At 46.2% G+C, this 19,234-nt stretch overlaps 2 protein-coding genes across 6 annotated transcripts in view; one reads left to right on the top strand and one right to left on the bottom strand.

Annotated features, from left to right (window-relative positions):
• Positions 1 to 19,234, bottom strand: part of Bcl2a1 (BCL2 related protein A1) — a 48,231-nt gene that overhangs the window by 23,011 nt on the left and 5,986 nt on the right. For 2 of the 5 annotated variants that reach the window (XM_033761128.1, XM_033761131.1), the window contains exon 1: positions 5,315 to 5,810. The exons of 2 other annotated variants lie outside the window; for them this stretch is intronic. The gene's annotated coding sequence lies outside the window, so the exon portion shown is untranslated. Of the gene's footprint in view, positions 1 to 5,314; positions 5,811 to 19,234 lie in introns of those variants that run through there. One more of the 5 variants, XM_033761129.1, reaches the window with a different exon arrangement.
• Positions 5 to 3,924, top strand: LOC104860173. Its single transcript, XM_010621262.1, has 3 exons — positions 5 to 341; positions 2,516 to 3,060; positions 3,684 to 3,924. Exons 1-3 carry the CDS (start codon positions 5 to 7, stop codon positions 3,786 to 3,788), a joined length of 987 nt encoding a protein of 328 aa, XP_010619564.1. The 3' UTR covers positions 3,789 to 3,924.

Genomic DNA, 19,234 nt, shown 5'->3' with positions numbered 1-19,234 from the left:
ATAAATGTGTTCTGAGGACTCCAACCCGCAGAAAGCATTGAAGGGTAGCTCTGGGCCTGGGCCCACTCAGCCCTCTGAAGCACAGGTCTCCTCAGCCCTGCTCCCTGCTGGCTGCTCCGATGTCCCTAGGCCTGTGGAAGTCAAGTATTTGGGACCTAGAGCACATGTGATCCCACTGTTTTGCAGGACTCTGTGGGTAGAGTCCCTGCTCCCTGAGCAGGTGGCAAGAGAGTCACTTCCGACAAACCTTCATACCAAAGTGGTCCTGTCCCTGCCCATGTCATTTCCAGCCACCCCAGGGAAGATGTCCACATTCTCTGTCCTGAACCCAGAGCCACAGAGTCAGTGACTGCATCTTACCAAAGAGACGTATTTCTTCCTCTCACAAGTCCATTGTTCTCACTGGGATTTTTTTCTCCCTCTCAGGATAAGGCTGCAAGAGACATTTGCTGGGCTCCGGGAAGCAAGGCCTAGCTGTGAGCACTCAGATGTGGGTGCCCATCCTCCTCTAGGGATCTGGCCAAGCAGACAGAAGGGTCTGGGCTTCCCTGAGGTTTTAAGACCTCAATGCAGGTCCAGCTCTGCCACTGGCTTAAATTCCTTGATCTGAACCTCCCACAGGGTTCACGGTAGCTGCACCACCATTTCTAGAGGTAGGGACCAAATGGAGTTGACTCAGGCATGAACAGCAGTGCTCTGGGCCTGTGTGAGTTGCTCTACCATCTTCCCAGTTCTTAGGGACCCTGCAGGGCTCTCTGCTATTTTCTTTAGTTCAGTTTCTTTAGCTCTTTTAGCAGCTCATATGTCTCACTGTCCAGTGCAGGATGAGTCCAGATTCAGAAGTTAGGGCCTAGTTTCCAACCAGACTCAGCCTTGGCTTCAGGGCTGGCTCTCCTCTTAGACCTCAGGTTTTGTACCTGTAACCTAAGGAAGTCAGACAGAGCATCTCCAAATCCCCTCCTAGCCCCACAAACCCTTTGGTTCTTATCACAGATTTTTATATAAGGTCTTAGTAGTTTCCTAAAATAAAGCTAATAGAGTTGTTTTTATTATGACCCAAAAAAAAGTTGGAGAGAAGAAACAAGAATAAGCAAGACAGTGGAAATTCATGATGCACATGGGATTGCAATATACTACTCGCTCTATTTTATGTTAATTTCTTCATGATAAAACTTTCTTTTAAAATAATTCCTTCAAGTTTGGATGTCAGTGCAGCCTGTGCTTCCCAGTGCCCCAGGGAGGCAGCCCTCTGTCTAATGCAAGGTGACTTCCAAAGGAAACCCCCATCTTGAAGTCTTCCATATCCTGTCTCCATCTCTGGTAACAGCTTCAGCAGTGCCCCTGCTCCAACATCAGAAAAACTCGGGGTTTTCCAGGATCTTCTATCCCCACATCCTTTTTTTTTTTGGCCCACAACTATCACATTTATAAAGAAAAAGTCACAGACAGGACTCAGAAGGCTCAAGCATTTGGCCGAACTGGAGACTTTAAGATCCCCGGAGCTGCATCCCTTTGGCAGGGGCAGGTTTTCACCCAGATGCGGAGGGATTCTTGGTCCCATGAAGCGACTCAATGCAGAAGTCCCCCACCTGCAGCCTGTGTAGAAGCACCCCCACCCCCAAAGGCCACTTGGTCAGGGCCTCTGTTCACAAGGCCATGGGCGTCGCACCTTCTCCTTCCTTCCTGGGTGGCCTGGCATCCTGGAGAAATGTACTCATCACCCCAAATTTAGGAAGCCTCTCAGGGAGGCACCTTGATCCCCTAATCCCCTTGACAGAGACTGGTGGGATTGTGGGGGCTCAGAAGTGACGACGGCAGCCATCCACCCTTGGTGCTCCTGTGACCTCCCTGTGAGCTACACCTGGCAGCCAGTCGCAGCCTGCAGGCCTGCCCATAAGGAGGGGCCAGCATGTGCCAGAAGGGGCTGGCTCCAGGCCACAGCAGCCCCAGGAGGCCATCTTTCTTGCCAAGGACCAAGCTTTAGCTCAGGCAGAGGCCGAGAGACCTCTTGCCATGTGCCTAGCACAGAGCTGAAGACAGAAAAAGTAGGTGAAGGCTGCCTCAAGTGGATCCCAGGCCAGAGTGGACCTAGAGGTCATTCCACAACACAACAGAGAGCAGTGTGTGTCTGGAAAGTGCACAAGTTGACCCAAGGATTTCTTAAGGGAAAAAAATTATTTCCTGAAAATCTACTATGTGCCTCAACTTATGTCAAGAACTCTATAACTCCATCTCGTTTCAGGTTTGTAAAAGGGACTGCTAACGTTTCACAGAAAAGAAATGGGACATCCAGGACTTGACAGGCCACATAGCTAGTAAGTAGCACAACCAGAATTAAAACCCAGAGCTGTGTAGCTCCAAAATATGTACAGAAAATATTGCTATAAATTTCCCTTAAATTCACACGTGTAGGAGTAAGTTCGCCATTTGACAACTCACCTCATCCTAACAAACAAACTAGGAATCAGTATCACAGCTGACTGAATTACTGGGGCTTCTACATGGGGCTGAGCAGGCTGCTTCCCAAGAGGAGGTCGCCCAGGGCACCCTCAGAGGCTCCGCGGGCGCCCCCTCACGCTGCCGGCCAGAACTGCAGCGGAGCCCCGCACCGGTGCTGAATACCGGACTGAGACGCCCCCCTCACCATCACCGAGAAACCACAGACCTCAGGCGACTCAAACATCTGCAAATCTGAGCGGCTCTGACTGTGGGGTTAGCAGCACACGTCCTCCCGTCGTAAGAAGCACCTGGCATGGTTGGTCCCTTGCTAAAGGAAGATCAGGTTCCAGGCACTTGCATACTCGTGTCCAGAGAGGGAGCCGTCCGTTGTGTGAGCCTCCCCATCCCCAAGGAGCTGTGTACAGGATTCAACAGAGGGAATGGGGTGGAATAACGAAGAGAAGTCATCGGGGAAAGGATGTAGTATTTTCACTGAAGCAGAGTGCAGTCCACAGCCAAAGCGGAAAGCTGGAAGTGGGTGGGCCGGCCGCAGAGGGCCCTGTCTCCAAGCACGCCAAGAAGAGCGGACCTCGTCCTGTGGGCAGGACGACCCAGAGCAAGGTACCCACTTAGTTGAGTCTGCAGTGTAGAGAAGAGGCCAGAACAGAGTGGAAGAGGGCTGGAAATGACAAAGCCAGGTGGGCCGTGCTTTTGAGATCCTGTGGTCTTTTGTAACTAGGAGGGACACGCCTGGGACCCAAATTAAGGTGGTGATCAGCAGGATGAAGAAAAAAAGGGGGATCTGAGAGGCACTAAGGGAGCAACCCCTTATCCTGGGCAAGGACTGTAAAGTATGGGCCAGGCATGGGTGAAGCCCTGGGCTTGATCTCTAATTCTAAAAAACAAACCCACACTGACCAGTGGTCTGAGAATGACCCGAGTGGGCAAGGGACACATTCTCTGGGGAGAAACCCAAGAAGAGCCTGTTAGGTGGAGAGGAGGAAGCCATGCTGAGTTTGAGGCCCTGTGGGCCTATGAGAGGATGGGGCAGTGCCGGGAGGCCCAAGGTTGTCTTTCAGTGTCTAGAAGTGCATCCTGTACCAGAGAGGGTGGGCCGTGGAGGTGGGGACAAAAACCAGGAGCAGGCAGAACACACGCCTCTGAGTGTGTGGTGGCTTTGCTAGAGAACCAGGGAGTGCAGCAGGAGGAGTCTCAGTTTTGTATGTTCTTTTTTCTGGATGCAGACAGTGTTCAAAGAACAACGTTTGAAGATGGAGCTGAGGCTTCCCTTCCCATGCCCTGTTCCACGACTCTGCCCTCCCACCACGATAGCTTCCCCCAGGGAATGAAAACATCCAGGGTGCCAAAGCAAAAGGACACAGGGAACATCACTAGGCACCAGTCACACAACCCACGGATAAATCATTCAAAACAGTTGTGATCGTAGGTCACAATGTGACGTTCTGGCAGATCACTAATTGAAAATATAAAATAAAACTCATTCCTATCTACTCAGTTTTTTTAAAAGTACCTCAGTGTTTATGATCATAAAAATATAAAGAGAAAATTGATGTTGAACTCCAGCAAAAGGAAATACTCATATAAATAGAGAAAATAATTTATAAAGTTTCATCTGTCATTGAGATGTATTTCCAATGAGTGTGCATTTTTATAAGATTTGTGACATATTCATGTTCTTTTCTGTACTAAATATTATAATATGACTTTTTTTTAATATGTAGAGACTTATGGCTACATTTAAATGTGAAACATTTCAAGGCTTTACCTGTGAGCACTCAGCTTGAGGGTAACAGACCAAACCTTAGGACAAAGTGCAGTCCAACTGGGTAGGGCTAAGCCAAAGAGGGGAGTTCAGGGAGCACAATAGCAGAGTTAGGAGAAGCAGGTGAAGCATTTTGTCCCCTGAGAGGAGAAGCAGCATCCCAGGGACTGAACAGGATGGGTAGAAGTGGGGACAATTATGGACAATTATGCTGCAGGTGACACTGCCTTCCTGACTCCACCCTCCGAAGGACAGGGCTAAGCTCAGAGCAGCAGACTCCCCACAGCTTGAGTGGGTTGGTGGAGTACTGGGACTGTGTGTCCCTACCATATCACCTGCAGTGCACAGACATGGCCTCTCCTCCAGCCTGGGTGAGGAGGCTAGGGTGTGATCTCAAGCTCTCCCAAACCTCTTCCTGCGTATGACTTGTAATTCCACGCTTAGTATTTACCTAAGTCATGAAGATACATGTCTATACCAAGCCTTGTATAGAATGTTCTTAGCAGCTGTTTTTCATAATGGTCCCAGACTAGAAACCACTCTGGCATCCATCAGTAGAACCTTGAATAACAAACCAGAGTTCACAAACAAATGAGCTACTGCTCAGCAATAATGATAGAGAGTGACCCACTGAGGCAGGTAACAACACAGGAGATGCGCAGGTTGGAGATGCAGCCCACAGAGCTGATGGCACTGTGGAGCCATGGAAGGTATCTGATGTCAAAATAAAGAAGGTAGCAGTGAGAGATGAAGCAAGAGGGCGCTGTGGGGCCATGCCATAAGGAACCAGGAAGAAAGTCACCATGCATGACTATGCAAATCAAGCAACACCGGTGGGTACCCAGTGAAGAGCAGAAGTGTCTTCCTGGCAAGTGCTGCATCTGGGGAGAAGGGAGGCCCTTTGCCATTTTGCACAAAATTCCTTGTCCTGAAAAGGATCATTGTTATTTTTCCCCTGTGATTCAGATGCTTTTTGGATGAATTATAAGGATTTGGGCCGTTATTCTAAAGGCACTGCCGGCCACTGACATACACCATGCAGTTTCCCCAATTTAACTCCGTCTGTGCAGTCCTTCCTCCCATACCACTTACGGGCACTGGAAAAGGAGCCACTGCCAACCTTGGACTTCTCTGCCACCCTTAAAGCAGACTGGGGAGCATCTGTGAGGGGATGTTCCTTGGACATCACAGGGTGGCCAGCTCCACACCGTCTGCAGCATATCACTGTCACCAGTGATGGATCACGGCATTGTTAGAAGGCTGAAGGGACCTCGCAAGTGAAGCAGGTTCCAGTTGCTTGGCAGTGAAGAAAGGTTAGGCTGTTCCCAGAGACTCCACAGCTTTGCACAAGCAGCCTTTGGGGTGATGGACCAAAGACCAGAAAGTCTTCACCAGATGCCAGGGGAGGCATCCAGGAGGATCTCTTCCTTCCCTCCTCCCAACCCACCCTGCATCTCAGCTCTTCTCAACAGAATTCCGTGGTTGGCTGAATATCTTAGGAACTGCCCTACCATTGTGAGGTAAGAAAGCGAAATATAAATAAACAGCATTCCAGTTAGCTGGGAGGTGAACTAAGGACTGGACCATTTTTCTTGGGTAGGTCCACACCAGCCCTCCCTCCCTCCTCCTGAGGTGCTCTGAGCCCACTAAGAGACTCTTCTCTACTCCAGGCTCCAAGATGGGGGATAATCAGGGAGGTCAGTGGTCTTCAGCAGCAAAGTAGGCCAGGTATTGGTCCCTACAGCATAAAGGCCTGGATCTCTTTGATTGCCTGCCTGGCCTTCAAAACCCTTCTGGGCCAGTTGAGTGCTGCCTGGTTTCCGGGTGGAGTACCCCCTCCCACACCTCATTCCTCTGTGCTTCATTGCTAAGAACTCTTGACATTTCCGGCAGGCTCTCCTGGGGAAGATAATTTGCAAAATTTTTCTCTAGTCTTAATCTTCATCTTGACTTAATAAAATAAACTATGAGATATTTACACTGTAGCTGGATGAAAGACTACACCTGCATTGCTAATACATTTTATCATGTTTTATGTCTTTTTTTGGACAGAGTCTATGTAGTTCAGGCTGGCTGTGAAATCTCCTTGAATTCTTGGTGATCCTTCAGCCCCAGCCTCCTGACTATTGGGATCACAGGTGTGTGCCATCACACCCAGCTATGTTTTATGTCTAATCACATCTTTTGCCATTCATACCATTTCTGCTCTGGAAAATCAGGATACTGATGTGACAGGAACACATTAAGCCACATTCTCATGGGTACAGAGAAGTCTGTAGTTCTGTCCAGGCCACAGCATTGTTTGCAGAGGCAGCCATTCCCAAGGGACATTGGGAAGTAGCTCCGGTGTCTGCATGTGATGCTCACCCAGCACATCCAACTGGACTGCAGGCTCTTCCTCCTCGATCTGCTCCATTTAGCTGGTGCTAATTGCTCCATACCCAATCATGACACAAGAAAAATCAGAGGTGATTGTGAGGATGGTTCTGAAGCTGGGTCTTCCTAATTTGATGCACTGATACACTTCACATGACATTGAGGAAATCGAAACATAAGTGACCCAAAATGAACCTACATCATGCATAATTACCTTGCAATGAAAATAATATAATTCCAAACTATTAAATTAAAGTGATTTCCCACATTTGAGAATTAAGGATCTTCCATAAGAACAAATTCTCTCTCACTCTCTTCAAACAGATGGGTTATTATAGCCTCAGGGGTCTCTCTTCAACCTAACTAAAGGTGAGTCCTATTATAAGTTTATCTTAGTTTTAAACTCTATCAAACCTTTGACTTCATTAATATTTTACACAGCTCATCTGTCTCATTTTGAGCCCCTGGGTTTTAGAATTCTTAAAGTCTTTTTTTTTTAACCTCCGATCTTTGGTGAGAGCAATGTTTTAATTATACATAAAAATTTTCCAGCTCTAATTTTGTAGTCTCTCCTCTGTTATCGTCACCTATGCATCTGCAAACACTTAAACACACCTGTTCTGAGAAGACATCAGATACTATCCTGACACTCTAAAGGAAGAACCACCTCAAAATTAACAGGCTTTTCTCATGGCTTAAAAATTTAACTGAGAGCTCAGGTTGTAGCTCAGAGTGCAGCCCTCAGCATCACCAGAGCCTGGGTTCCATTACAAAAGAAAAAAACTAAGTGAAAATATATTTTGCCTTCTTACATGATCTTTTCAAATGTTCCCTGTGTGTCATATTTTCATATTTTTATCGAGTGGCCAGCAGCCCAACCTGCAGAGAGCACAGAGCCTGCTGCTGGTCTCTGGTGCCCTGTTCTTCAGCCTGTGGGGTACAGGAGTAGGATAAAGACCCAGGAGGTCTGTCCAACCTGGTCCAAGGCTAATGGACCAAAATGGAGGGGGAAGACTATAAGTGGAGACAGGAGATGCAAACTAAGTGGACAGAGAGCAAGATGAGGAGGCTGCCAGCAGAGATGGAAACAAACCCTGGAGTGTGAGCCACACCTAGAGAAACCCCAGGCCCCAGGAGAACATTGTAGGTGAGCAGAGGCCTCTGCTGTATTTCTGTGAGGCCTCAGAAGTTTGGCTTAGCCCCCGCTGGGGGAGGACTGGACAGCTCACTGTCACAGACGGCTGGTGGTCACTCTGGTGAGAACCCCCGCAGCAGTCTAGTGGGCCTCCTTGACCGATACCAGTCAGTCTGCAGCCCTGCTGGGCCAGACTCAGCAAAGAGGTGTAGGTGAGAACCCTGAGTTGGACTGTGCAGGTCAGAGCTTGGTTTTGCCACCTGTTACCTCAGCAAGTTCCTGAATCTCTCTGTGACTCAGTTTCCCTGTCTGTAACATAGGGACAAAAATGGTACTGATGCCACAGGGTGGTTTTAAGGATTGCATGAGTTAATTAATTCAAAAATAGTACAAGAGGGACTGGAACATAATAAGCATTTAACAAATACTAGCCAATGATATTGTCAAGTGTCCTAGCTCAAGGTCCTGGACTTTGCAACCTCCCTCCTAATTTTTTTCTTCCTAAAATGCTCCAGATTAATAATTCTTTATCTCTGGAGACCAAAACTCCTCACTCCTCATTCTCTCATTTAATCATACAATAGCCACAAAATTCCTATCAGGAAGAACCTGATCACATTACCAAAAAATCTCATAAACCATGAGAGAAAAAAAAAGTCATTAAGTGTAGTAGCGCATACCCGTAATCCCAGCTACTCTGGAGGTTGCATCAAGGTTCAAGTCCAGCTGGGGCAACTTAGCCAGACCCTGTCTCAAAATGTTAAAATTGTTTTTAAAAAATGAGCCAGGGGTGCAGCTCTGTGAAAGGCCCTAGGTTCAATCCTTAGTACCACAAAAAAATTTTTTAATAAATTGAACTTCACTGAAATTAAAATATTCAAAGGATACAAGAAATTGAGAAGATGTGACATGGGTTGTGGAAAAAAAAATCACAATATGTATATCTGGAAAAAAACCACCCCTGTATCCAGAATATGTAATGAACTCATTTGTATAGCAATAGTAACATGAAGATAAACAATACAACTTCCTAAAATGGCCAAAAGATTTAAATAAGCTTTTCATAACTGATACATATATATGGTGTATAAGCAAATCAACAGAACTCCACATGCACTGCTGACATAAAAATTTAAATTAAAACCACACAAACAGACTATCTCAGTACCCCCTGGAATATCCCCGGCCCTCAGTGACTTTATATATACTATCCCAAAGCCATCCACAGAGGTAGATAAACAAAGTGGTATATCAATGCATGGAATCCTAGTAAGCAATGAAAAGGAACCAGCTGTTCATAATGCAACAACATGGATATATCTTTAAAATATCCCAGGGCCAGGGATTTATCACAGTGGTTCCACCACCTGCCTCGCAAGCACAAGGACCCAAGTTCGAACTCCTGTACCAAATAAATAAATTAATTAAATTAAATATTATACCAAGAAGCAAGACATTAAAAAGCTTCATACTGCATAATTCTGTCTGTAGGACACTGTTAAACAGGCAACTAATCTTGTAAGGGCACATAAAGGACTTCCTAGAACCAGGCTATTCAAATACTGCATAGCACCAGGAAGGAACTTCTTGAGGTGACAGAAATACTCTGTATGTGGATGGTTCTGTCTTGTGGTTACCCCGGGGTTTTTCATGTATAAAAATTTTGAGCTGAACACCACCAAAAAAAAAAAAAACAACAAAAAAAAACACCACATCAAAAAGTATACTTAAAATGAGTGTATTTTATTGTATGTAAATATTAACTCAATAAAATTGCTTTGTAAAAACAAGCATCTTTCTTTAGCAACAGAAAAAAACAGTTCTTTACGCCTGGAGTAGCAGGGGACAGAAAGGGAGTCAGTTGTTTCTTTTTAAAATAGACTTTATTTTTCAGAGCTGTTTTAGGTTCATAGCAAAATTGAGCACAAGGCTTAGAGATTCCAGTTTGCCCCATGACCTCACATACACAGCTGCCCCCGTGATCAACTTCCCACACCCAGAGGTCGGTACATGGGGCACCAACAGAGCTGTGCAGGTCTCACCAAGTGATCCATTTGTTATGATTGATGAATCCATGTCACGAACACAGTGTTCTCATCCAAAGTCCACAGCTCATAGCCGGTTGGCCCTGGTTTTCCTCATTCTATGGGTCTGGACAAATGTATAATGGTGCACACCCACTGCTCTAGTACTGGAGTATTTCATTGCCCTAAAACTCCACTCCTCCTAACCTGTTCATCCTTCTCTACACCCTCCATCCCCTGGTAACCACTGACCTTTTTTTTTTTTCCTCCAAAGTTTCACGTACTTGGAAGTATACTTTCTAGATTGACTTCTTTCACTTAGTACTATTTAAAGTATCTCCTTGTCTTTGCATGCCTTGATGGTTCTTTTTTTTCAGTTTTTCAAGGTAGGTTAATGGGGCGGGGGATTTAACTCAGTGGTTCGGTGGCCTGCCTTGAAAGCGCAAGGACTCGAGTTTAATCCCCGGTACCAAAAAAAAAAAAAAAAAAAAAAAAAAAAAAAAGATAGGTTGTTATATAGCCCAGACTGGCTTTGAATTCATGGCTATCCTCCTGCCTCAGTCTCCCAAGTGATTAATCCCAAGGGATTACAGGCATGCACCACGTCACCTGGGAATACCTATTTCTTTTTATTGCTAAAGTGTCAAATTGTCTGAATTGTCTATTTATCCATCCAACCACTCAAAGGTATCTTGATTGCTTCCAAGTTAGGCACTGATAAATAAAGCTACTATAAATATTCATGTGCGTGGATGTAGTTTTTCACTCATTTGGGTAAATATCTAAGAGTACAGAGGGTCTTCGGTCACTAGTCCCCGGAAACCCTTCAATTACAGTTCATAGTTTCCTGGTCTGGTACAGTTCCTGTGGGAGGTATCTGGCTCCAGAGTGACAACTGAACAAATGTAAGAGTCCAGATAGGAAGAAGTAGGTGGGACCAACTCTGGTTTGGTTGCTTTGCATTTAGTCCCCCTGAGGGGGTGGCTCCTCCAGAGCCAGGAAGGCCCAGGTGTCCAAGCTCAGAGCACAGAATTGGAGTCAAGGCTACACTGAGGGCAAAACCAAGTACAGTAAAACCTTGCTTTGCAAGCAACTTGTTCTGTGAGTGTTCTGCAAGATGAGCAAACATTTCTAATAAAATTTAACTTGATAAATGAGTGATGTCTTGCAATGAGTAGTATGTAACGCTGAACATCACATCACAGCTGAGCTACTGGTTCCTGTTTCTGTCTCTCTTAGTCTCTCTCTGACCACCCCCACCCCCCCACCCGCTCTGCAGGATTGTGGGTGATTGTCTCCCAACAGCAAGAGATTATGTAGCTCTCTGCAGAAGAAGAGGACAAAAAGATCTATGAATCCCTCATTTCAAATGAGATAAGGAAGGAAACTGGGAAACTGCAAAATTTTGTAGAAAAGCACCACCCAAACAAGGTTAAAGCAGTGCAGGAGATGAATCAGTGTAACTACAATGCAATGTCACGTATCTGTGAAATCTTCAAAAGAGGGCAAAAGCAAGTGTCATTGGGCAGGTTCCTTGTTAAGGTTGCACAAAAACAAAGATTCCATTGAGACAATAGATAGCAATGATTGCATTAGTGATAATAAGTCATCCTACATAGTAAACCTTCTCTCTCTTATCTCGCTCGTGCCAGCTACAAAGGTTTTCAAAGGTAAGTGCAGGTTTGTTTATTTTTCTTTATATTTTATATTTTATTATTTTGTATTATATTATAGTATTGCAATCATTTCTATATGGATATTTTGGGGTTGTGGAACAAATTATCTGAGTTTCCATTATTTCTTATGGTGAAATGTGCTTTGATATGCAAGGACTTTGGACTACAAGCATGTTTCCAGAAAGAATTATGCTTACAAACCAAGGTTTTACTGTATTAAATTTATACAAATTCCCATGGGGAGTTTTCCTTCATTTGTGTACACACACACACACACACACACACACACACACACAGCCAGAGAAGTACCCCTGGGCCCAGGTGACAGAAAGGTGTGCAGAGTATAGTTTTCTACTTTCCTTCCAGGAGAAGAAGGGGCATTCCACATCTCCCGTTTCCTTTCCACCAGAGATATCAAGAAGAGTAACAGCTCCCTCTTTGGAGGCTGGTGTAACACCCAGCAGGGCTGGCTTCCAGGTCAGGAAGAAGACATGAACTTCTCCACACCCACAGCAAGGGCAGGCCCCGGCTACTTTATACCCAAGGCCTGGATGGAAATGCCAAGAAGAACCCAGGTGCAGGCAGAAGTATTCCTCCCAGGCATGGGGTGTTGGTCAGTGTTCTCAGCTGCAACCACAGAATTCACCCCAGCTAGTATAAACATAAAGGCATTCATTAGGGGTTAAAGACAGATCACAGAATCACTGGAAGCACTAAACAAACGAACACAAGCAGGAACCTCCCAGAAGGACTCCCAAACCACAATACAGAACTGCATGCCACAGGACCTTCTGCATCTGTGTGATTAGGATGCTTTGGAAGCAAGAAGCTACCACACCAATTACCTCCAGGGAGCTATCTCTGAATTTAAAAAGCCACTGGTAGCCTCCAGTTCACACACCATCCAACACAACCCCCGCCATGTTCCTCTCTGTACAAAAGCAAGTATCATATGTGAGTACATCTGGCTGGTAGAAAGTAATTCACATCTCATACTCTAGCTGCAAGGGAATCTGGAAAATGTGACCCATATTCCCTCCTGTAAGTTAGAATGAGTGTGGGTATACCAGTCATGTGCCCACTGCTTTCACTGGGCCTGGATGTCCATCTTGGTAAGAAGGGCTGTGGGTGCACAGTATGAGTCTGAAGTTTGGGCTCATGGTTTGATGTGGAAACTGCTATACAAAGTTTGGAAGAGGGTCTAGACCAGTGATAGTGAATCTCTCAGAGCTTTCAATGAAACTTCCAGCACACATGCCATAAGTTTGCCACTACTGGTCTAGACACTACATGCACTTTGGGGTCACAGTGGGACGGATGGAGCTATGAGGTATAAAGAATCTGCACCTAAATCACTGTCATTAAGTCACCACAGTGACCTCAGATGCCTGCATTAGACTGTCATGAGGACCCAAACAAAAATAAAACAAAATAAAGGTAAAAAATTTATTGTATTAAGCCACTGAAATGGTGAAGTTTATTTCTTAGCGTAGCCAGTAGTAGTATCCTATTACCATAGTGGCAAAAAGTAATTTGAAATTTCTTCTTCGTTGTCTCAACAGAGACCACAAATTCAGCAGGTCACCTCTTTATCTCACACCTCCAAACTGGTTCTCTGTTACATATTTCCAGCTTCCTTGCCATTAGTCAGAACCCATGTTGGCACCTTGTATTTCTGTGCTTCACCTCTGAAGCAGGCCAAATCCTGTGACCACAAATCAAATCCAGCGGACTGTCCTGTCCTGACTACTAGATCAGTCTCTTAATCAGTACCTGTCTCAGTTCTAGTTTGTCCATCTATCCATCCATCCACCCATTCATCCATCCATCCATTTAATTTGCATTACTAACTGCATTGCCACGTGTTAAATGGCATAAAGACAATAATAAATGACCCTTGATAGAGATGGTTAGGGAGACCAACACCTACAAAATAGTCCCACTGATAAATATATAATTACAAGTGCTATGAAAGTAGATTACAGGCTATTATGAGAGCATCATAATGGGGCCCAACCTCAGTGAAGAGGCCAAGGAAGCCATCCCCCACAGGTGGCTTTTGAGCTGAGGATTAAAGTGTGGAACTTAGGGGGACTTAGGGGGATGGAATAAAATCTTGAAAGCAAGGGAGCAGTGAGTATGAAGGCCCCGAGGCAGGAAAGAACCTGAAGCCCAATGTGGTGGGGTAGCCAGCTTTTTATTGTGGTATTTCCAGGACCTAGCAGTGTGCCTGGCATGTAATGGAGGTTTCAGGAGTTTTTTGGAGGAGAAAATGAGTGAGCACTTCAGGTTTGCCTACCTCCAATTCCCACTCCACCCTATGGTACCAATGCTTTTGCTATTACAGCCATGTACAGAACTGGCTGGGTATCATCTCCCTCCTCCTATGCTGAATGCCACAGGCACTCATCTTATTTATCAACAGGGCCTAGTGCCAGCCCACTGCTACATAGATGAGGCATTGCATATAAATATTTAATGTGTTAGTAACACAGAAGGCGAACACCAAGCATCAAAGTTAGTAGGGCAGCAGAGGGGAAGGTGGAGATGAGTAAAACAGGAGTCATAATGGCCCACACGCGAGGCACCAGCTGTCAATTGTGGTACACACAAACAAGTGGCACTCCAGACTCAGGGCCTGCAAGGAACTCAAGGAGGAGCCTAGGGTGGGACCAAAGTAGCAGGGCATGGCATCCTCTGGCTGCTCCAAAGGGCCTGGCTTACCTGTCAGGTCACACCACGGCCCCACACCTGACACTTCACTGCCTTGCTGCACTGCGCACACGCGCGTGCGCGTGTGTTTTTGTGTGTGTGCTCCCACCTGTGAGCTGAGCTTCCCCAGTACACACGCACTCTTGGGAGATCCTTGTTCCTCTTCGCCCATGTCCTACCAATGCTCAGTCCAGTGCTTGCCCCACAGTAGGAGCAAGTACATGTGTGCTGGAGAGAGCACCTTGGGCCTGGTGATCAGGCCAGCTGAACCCACTGGAGGGGAGCCCCATAAACAAACAGGACCCTGGTCAGGAAACCCAACAACACAAGGCTCCATGGACGGCTGTGCATTGTCTGAATGCTGCCTCTTTGCTCACTTGAAACCAAATTCCTACCATGTCTATTCTAGTCCTCTCATTCTGAATTCAGACCTTTCAAAATGATCAGTTCCACCCTTTCATTTCACCCTTTTGACTCCTGGTTTCTGCAACAGCAACAATGAGTCTTCATGCATTTATTCATTAAGCATTTACCAAGTCCCTATTATATGCTAGACACTAAGTCACCAGACTGGGGTTGTGTGGGAGACTGTCAGGAGAAAGATAAGCAAATAACAAACATCCACACTCCAGAGTGATAGCAAAACACACACCCAGTGCACCCTGGGGAGCAGACAGGCCCAAGTTATGTGTTATTTGATCTTAAATGTTTTTTCTGAATCCATTTCCTCAAGTATAAAAGTGACTAATGAGTTAGAATGGGGAGGTATTTGGGTCAGAGATGCCACTAATTAATTGTTTCCTGAACAACCAGCTGTGTGGTCCTTCAGAGAAACTAGTAACAAATACCAAGCTGGCAACATTCAGACTTCCGGGAGATCCAGCCTGAGGGCTTTTGTTGTGCTGCCAGAAATGACTCACTTTGCACTTGGCCACTCCTCCTGCTTAGCTGCAAAGAATCTCCTCTATCCCTAGGCTCCATTGCTGTGGACTAGAGGGGCTTACAGGACAGTGTTAAGGCAGAGTGAGCTCTGGGCAAACTGGGACATGAGGTCACACTCAGGTCCGCACTTGCTCTAGGACAGGAAGCCTGGACAGGGTAACTGCTGTGTGGAAGGGCCTGTGTCTCTGCTGGGCACGCTGCCAGTCCCAGCTCCCAAGATTCAGGCCACCAGTCCTGTGTGCTGACTCAGCCACACCTCGGCTGCCACATCAGTCCTGGAGGTGGCAAAAAGGGCAGCTCTGAGCTCCAGGAGGGTGGAGACCTGGGCACTGGTTTATTGCTCTGTCTCCAACAGGGAGCAAGGAATGAGTTGAGGCGGTCTGGCCTCTCTAGCCAGTAGGGTTTAGATTCAATCTCTGACCCAGGCCACATGCTCTCCTTCCCTAAGCATCCTCTGGGCCCATTCAGCCACCTCAGTACCATCCTGGAGAACCCATGTTGCCTGAAACCCAGCCCTCTCTGTGTCCCACCCCATGGAGACTTCTTTAAGATTATCCAGGCCCCTTTGGCCAGTGTCAGACAGCACGATGCTACCTCCCATCCTGAAGTAGCCTTGCCTGGGGCCGGCCAGACCTCCCATGACCTAGTGCTGGGATCTTCCACCTGTGTGTTGTCTGCTCTAGCACCCATGGTGTGAGGACCTATGTTCCACCTTGACCTCTCTGGGAAATCTGCACACTGACTTTTCCAAAGCTCCAGGATGGCAGCTTCTGCAGGTTCTAGACCCACCCTACCCAGCTGCACCCTCAGGGTCAGATGAGAAGGTGACGACCAGGGCCTTAGGAAGGGCCAATCTCTCCTCTTCTCCTTCCCAATCAACAATGTCACTGCAGGGTTCTGCATGAAGACCTGAGAGAGGGTGCAGGTGTAGATACTATTTGCAGAGCTGGGAGGTGCTGTTGGGCTCACCTGGCCTTGTCACTGGTCCATTTGGTAAAGTCTCTTGTTGGGCCTGAAGCTTTTATTTAAGTCTGCCTGGAAGGGCAGCTCACTCCCTTTCCAGTGTTTGGTTGCTGGCTAGGTCTTGCCCATTGCTGGGAAGTTTCCCCTACAGATGTATCTCTGCAGCAAGCAGCTCCTTGTGCCTGTTGTATCCCGGTGTTGGAATCTTGGATTCTGGTGGGTTCAACCAGAGGGCATCACTGGGATTAGGGGGTCACATTTTCCCCTATGGACACAACCATTTCACGTTCTAGCATCAGGGTTCCAACAGGTGATGCACTCAAGTGAGGACGACATGAGTAAGACTGGCTGAATGATGAGGCTGTGGGCAGGACACAGGAACAGCAGGGACAGGGCAGTGAGCTGTCTGAGGCAGCAGTGCCTGCAGGATTTGGGGAGGGCTGGTTAATACAACCCAAAAAGTGGCTTATAGATGCACTTTGTAATCCCACACTCCTAGCGCTAGAGTGGGACCCCAGATAGGGGTGGGGTCTCCAGAAGTGTCCCCCAGAGCAAATGTCACACTGGACCTTGGAATCTTCAGAGAAGAGATGTTGAATTTGTTAAAGGATCCAAGGTTGGTTCAGGGCTAAGGAAGAGCAAGGTTTGAGGGGTGTGGACTCAGGTAGTGCTGTCTCAGGGCAGCAGGAAGCTGTGCAAAGTGCACAGACAGCTGGCAGAGCCACTGTAGCTGGCCTCCAGCTATGGGCAGGGCCTGTATTACACCCATAGTCTTTTCTGCCCCAGACTCAGTTTCCATTTTCTTAACAAACTATTCCTTTCCCTGACAGGAAGCTCTTTCCCCTCATAGGAACTCTTCCCTGTCTCTCAGCTGGAGATCCTGAGCAGCATGGGCCTGAAGCCTTGTTCTGGGCCACTTCCTGGTCAAGAATCCAACCCTCATGTTTCTCAAATTGTAAGGTGCATAAAAATCCCCCAGGGCTCTTGTTACCCCACAGGTCCTGTAACAATCATCCAGTGATGGTGATCTGCCTAGCCACAGGCCACACTATGAATAGCAAGGCCTCAACCCAGAGTCTTAATCCTTGGTTGGAGTCAGAACCACTGGGACAAAATACAAAAGCTCAGGTCCTTTTTTACTTCAAAGAGCCTAAGCCTCCTTGGACATGAGGGTTCCAGGGCACTCTGACCCACACTGGATTCTGAGAACCTTTCTGTAAGCCAAAGGTAACCCGGCAGCAGGCCAGCCTACTTGGGCAGTGCTAGTGACTCCTTGCAACCCCTGCCAAGACCATAAGGGAAGCTTTATATTTTGTTTGTTTTACTTCTGCTGCCAATAGCATTAGTAGGACAACTGCCTTCTATCAGTACAGCACCATGATCTCCCAGTACCCAGAGCTCTAAGGGAGTGAAATGTGTCCAGTGTGTGGGATGGGGGCGGGTTAAAGAACAGAGGTAGGCAGCCTTTCCAGTCTTCAATCCTTTTTTCTATAGCCCTTAAACCCCAGGGGGTCATGTGGGAAGACTATTAAGGTGCCTCTTAGGCCTTCCCTCATCGTACTGTCTTCAAAGGCATTTTCAAGGCCCAGGGCATTATCCACACAGCGATATCCACCTAATTCACCATGAAGATCCTCAGCCTGGGACTGGGGAGAAGATCTGCTTGATGCTTTGGGCTTCTTGCAACGGCTCTCATCTCTCTAACTCCAGGGCCCTCTCTTCAAAGCTCTGGGTCAGTGCTAGCACTGATGGCTCCCTTTACCTAGGGAAAGACTGGCAAACTGTGGCTCACAGGCCAAACGTATCAGCCACATTTTGAAAATAGTTTCAGCTGGGCATGGTAGCGCATGCCTGTAATTCCAGGACTCTGGGAGACTGAGGCTGGAGGATCACTAATTCAAGCTGAGCCTGGGCAACTTAGTGACTTTGTGTCAAAATAATAATAGAAAAGCAAACTAACTAACACATAAATAAATGGTATGGGGTATAGCTCAGTGCAAAGGTTATTGGTTTTAACTCCCAGTACTGCCAAAAATCAAAGAATAATTTCTAAGACTACTGAAAGCACAATTGTTAGAAGTGTGTCCACTTAAATTCTGAAAACTATTACATTCTGGTATTTTTGAGTCACAAATGTTACTCCCGTTCTTTTGTTTGTTTTGTTTTGGTTTTTTGAGATAGGGTCACTTTATATAGTTCAGGTTGGCCTTGAATTCACTATGCCCAAGGTAGCCTGGAACTTGCAGTGATGCTCCTGCCTCAGCCTCCTGAGTGCTGGGATTATAGATAGGTGTGTACTACCATTCCAGGCTTCTATTCCTGTTTTATTCTGTCTTGGAAATTTCAAGTATTATTTTTATTTTTAAATTTACTGGTACATTTTAGATATACATAACGATCACATTCATCATAGGGAATTTGTACTTATACATGATATATCTTGTTTCTTCTTTTTGCCTATTCCCCTCCCCTCCCTTCAATCTCTCTTCCTCTCCTTTACAAAAGCTTTGTTTCCATTTCTTTCCTTCTATTCTTTTTCTTTCTAGTCCCTTCCCCCTCTTGCCCTCCCCCACTTGTTTCCCTTTCCATTTGAACATTTTCTTCCCATTTCCCAATATCTATTATACATTTTGGTCCTTATTTACACTCACTGTACCCTTATAAACATGGGTATGCATGTAACACTGATATGATGCTTTAATTTTTTTGTGTGTGTGGTACCAGGGATCAAACTCAGGACCTTACACTTACAAGGCAGGTGCAGTACTACTGAGCTAAATCCCTGGCCCATGGCTTTAATTCTTTTGGGAAGACACCAAGAAGGGGAGTAGCTGGGTCAAATGGAACCTCTAGTTTTAGTTTTCTGAGGAATCTCCATCAGTAGTGTTTGTACCAGCCTACACTCTCAGCAACAGTGGAGAAGGGTCCCTTTTCCCTACAGCCCCTTCAGCATTTGTTATTGGTTGATTTCTTGATAAGAGCCATTTTTGTGGAGTGAGATGGACTCTCAGCATTGTTCTAAGTCGTACATATCTCTTGAATGATCAGTGATGTTGAACATTTTTTCCCATATTTATTAAAACAACTTTCTAGCTTTGGAGGTAAGACATGCTATCTCACTGTTATTTTAACTTTGCTTGCCAATCACTTTTTTTTTTTTTTTTTTTTTTTTTTTTTTTTTTTT

The sequence above is a fragment of the Fukomys damarensis genome, unplaced genomic scaffold (assembly GCF_012274545.1).
Source record: "Fukomys damarensis isolate Sample0158 unplaced genomic scaffold, DMR_v1.0_HiC HiC_scaffold_7, whole genome shotgun sequence".
In the NCBI taxonomy this organism is placed as follows: domain Eukaryota; kingdom Metazoa; phylum Chordata; class Mammalia; order Rodentia; family Bathyergidae; genus Fukomys; species Fukomys damarensis.
Note: the sequence above shows the minus strand (reverse complement) of the source record. Positions and strands in the feature narration are given on the sequence as shown.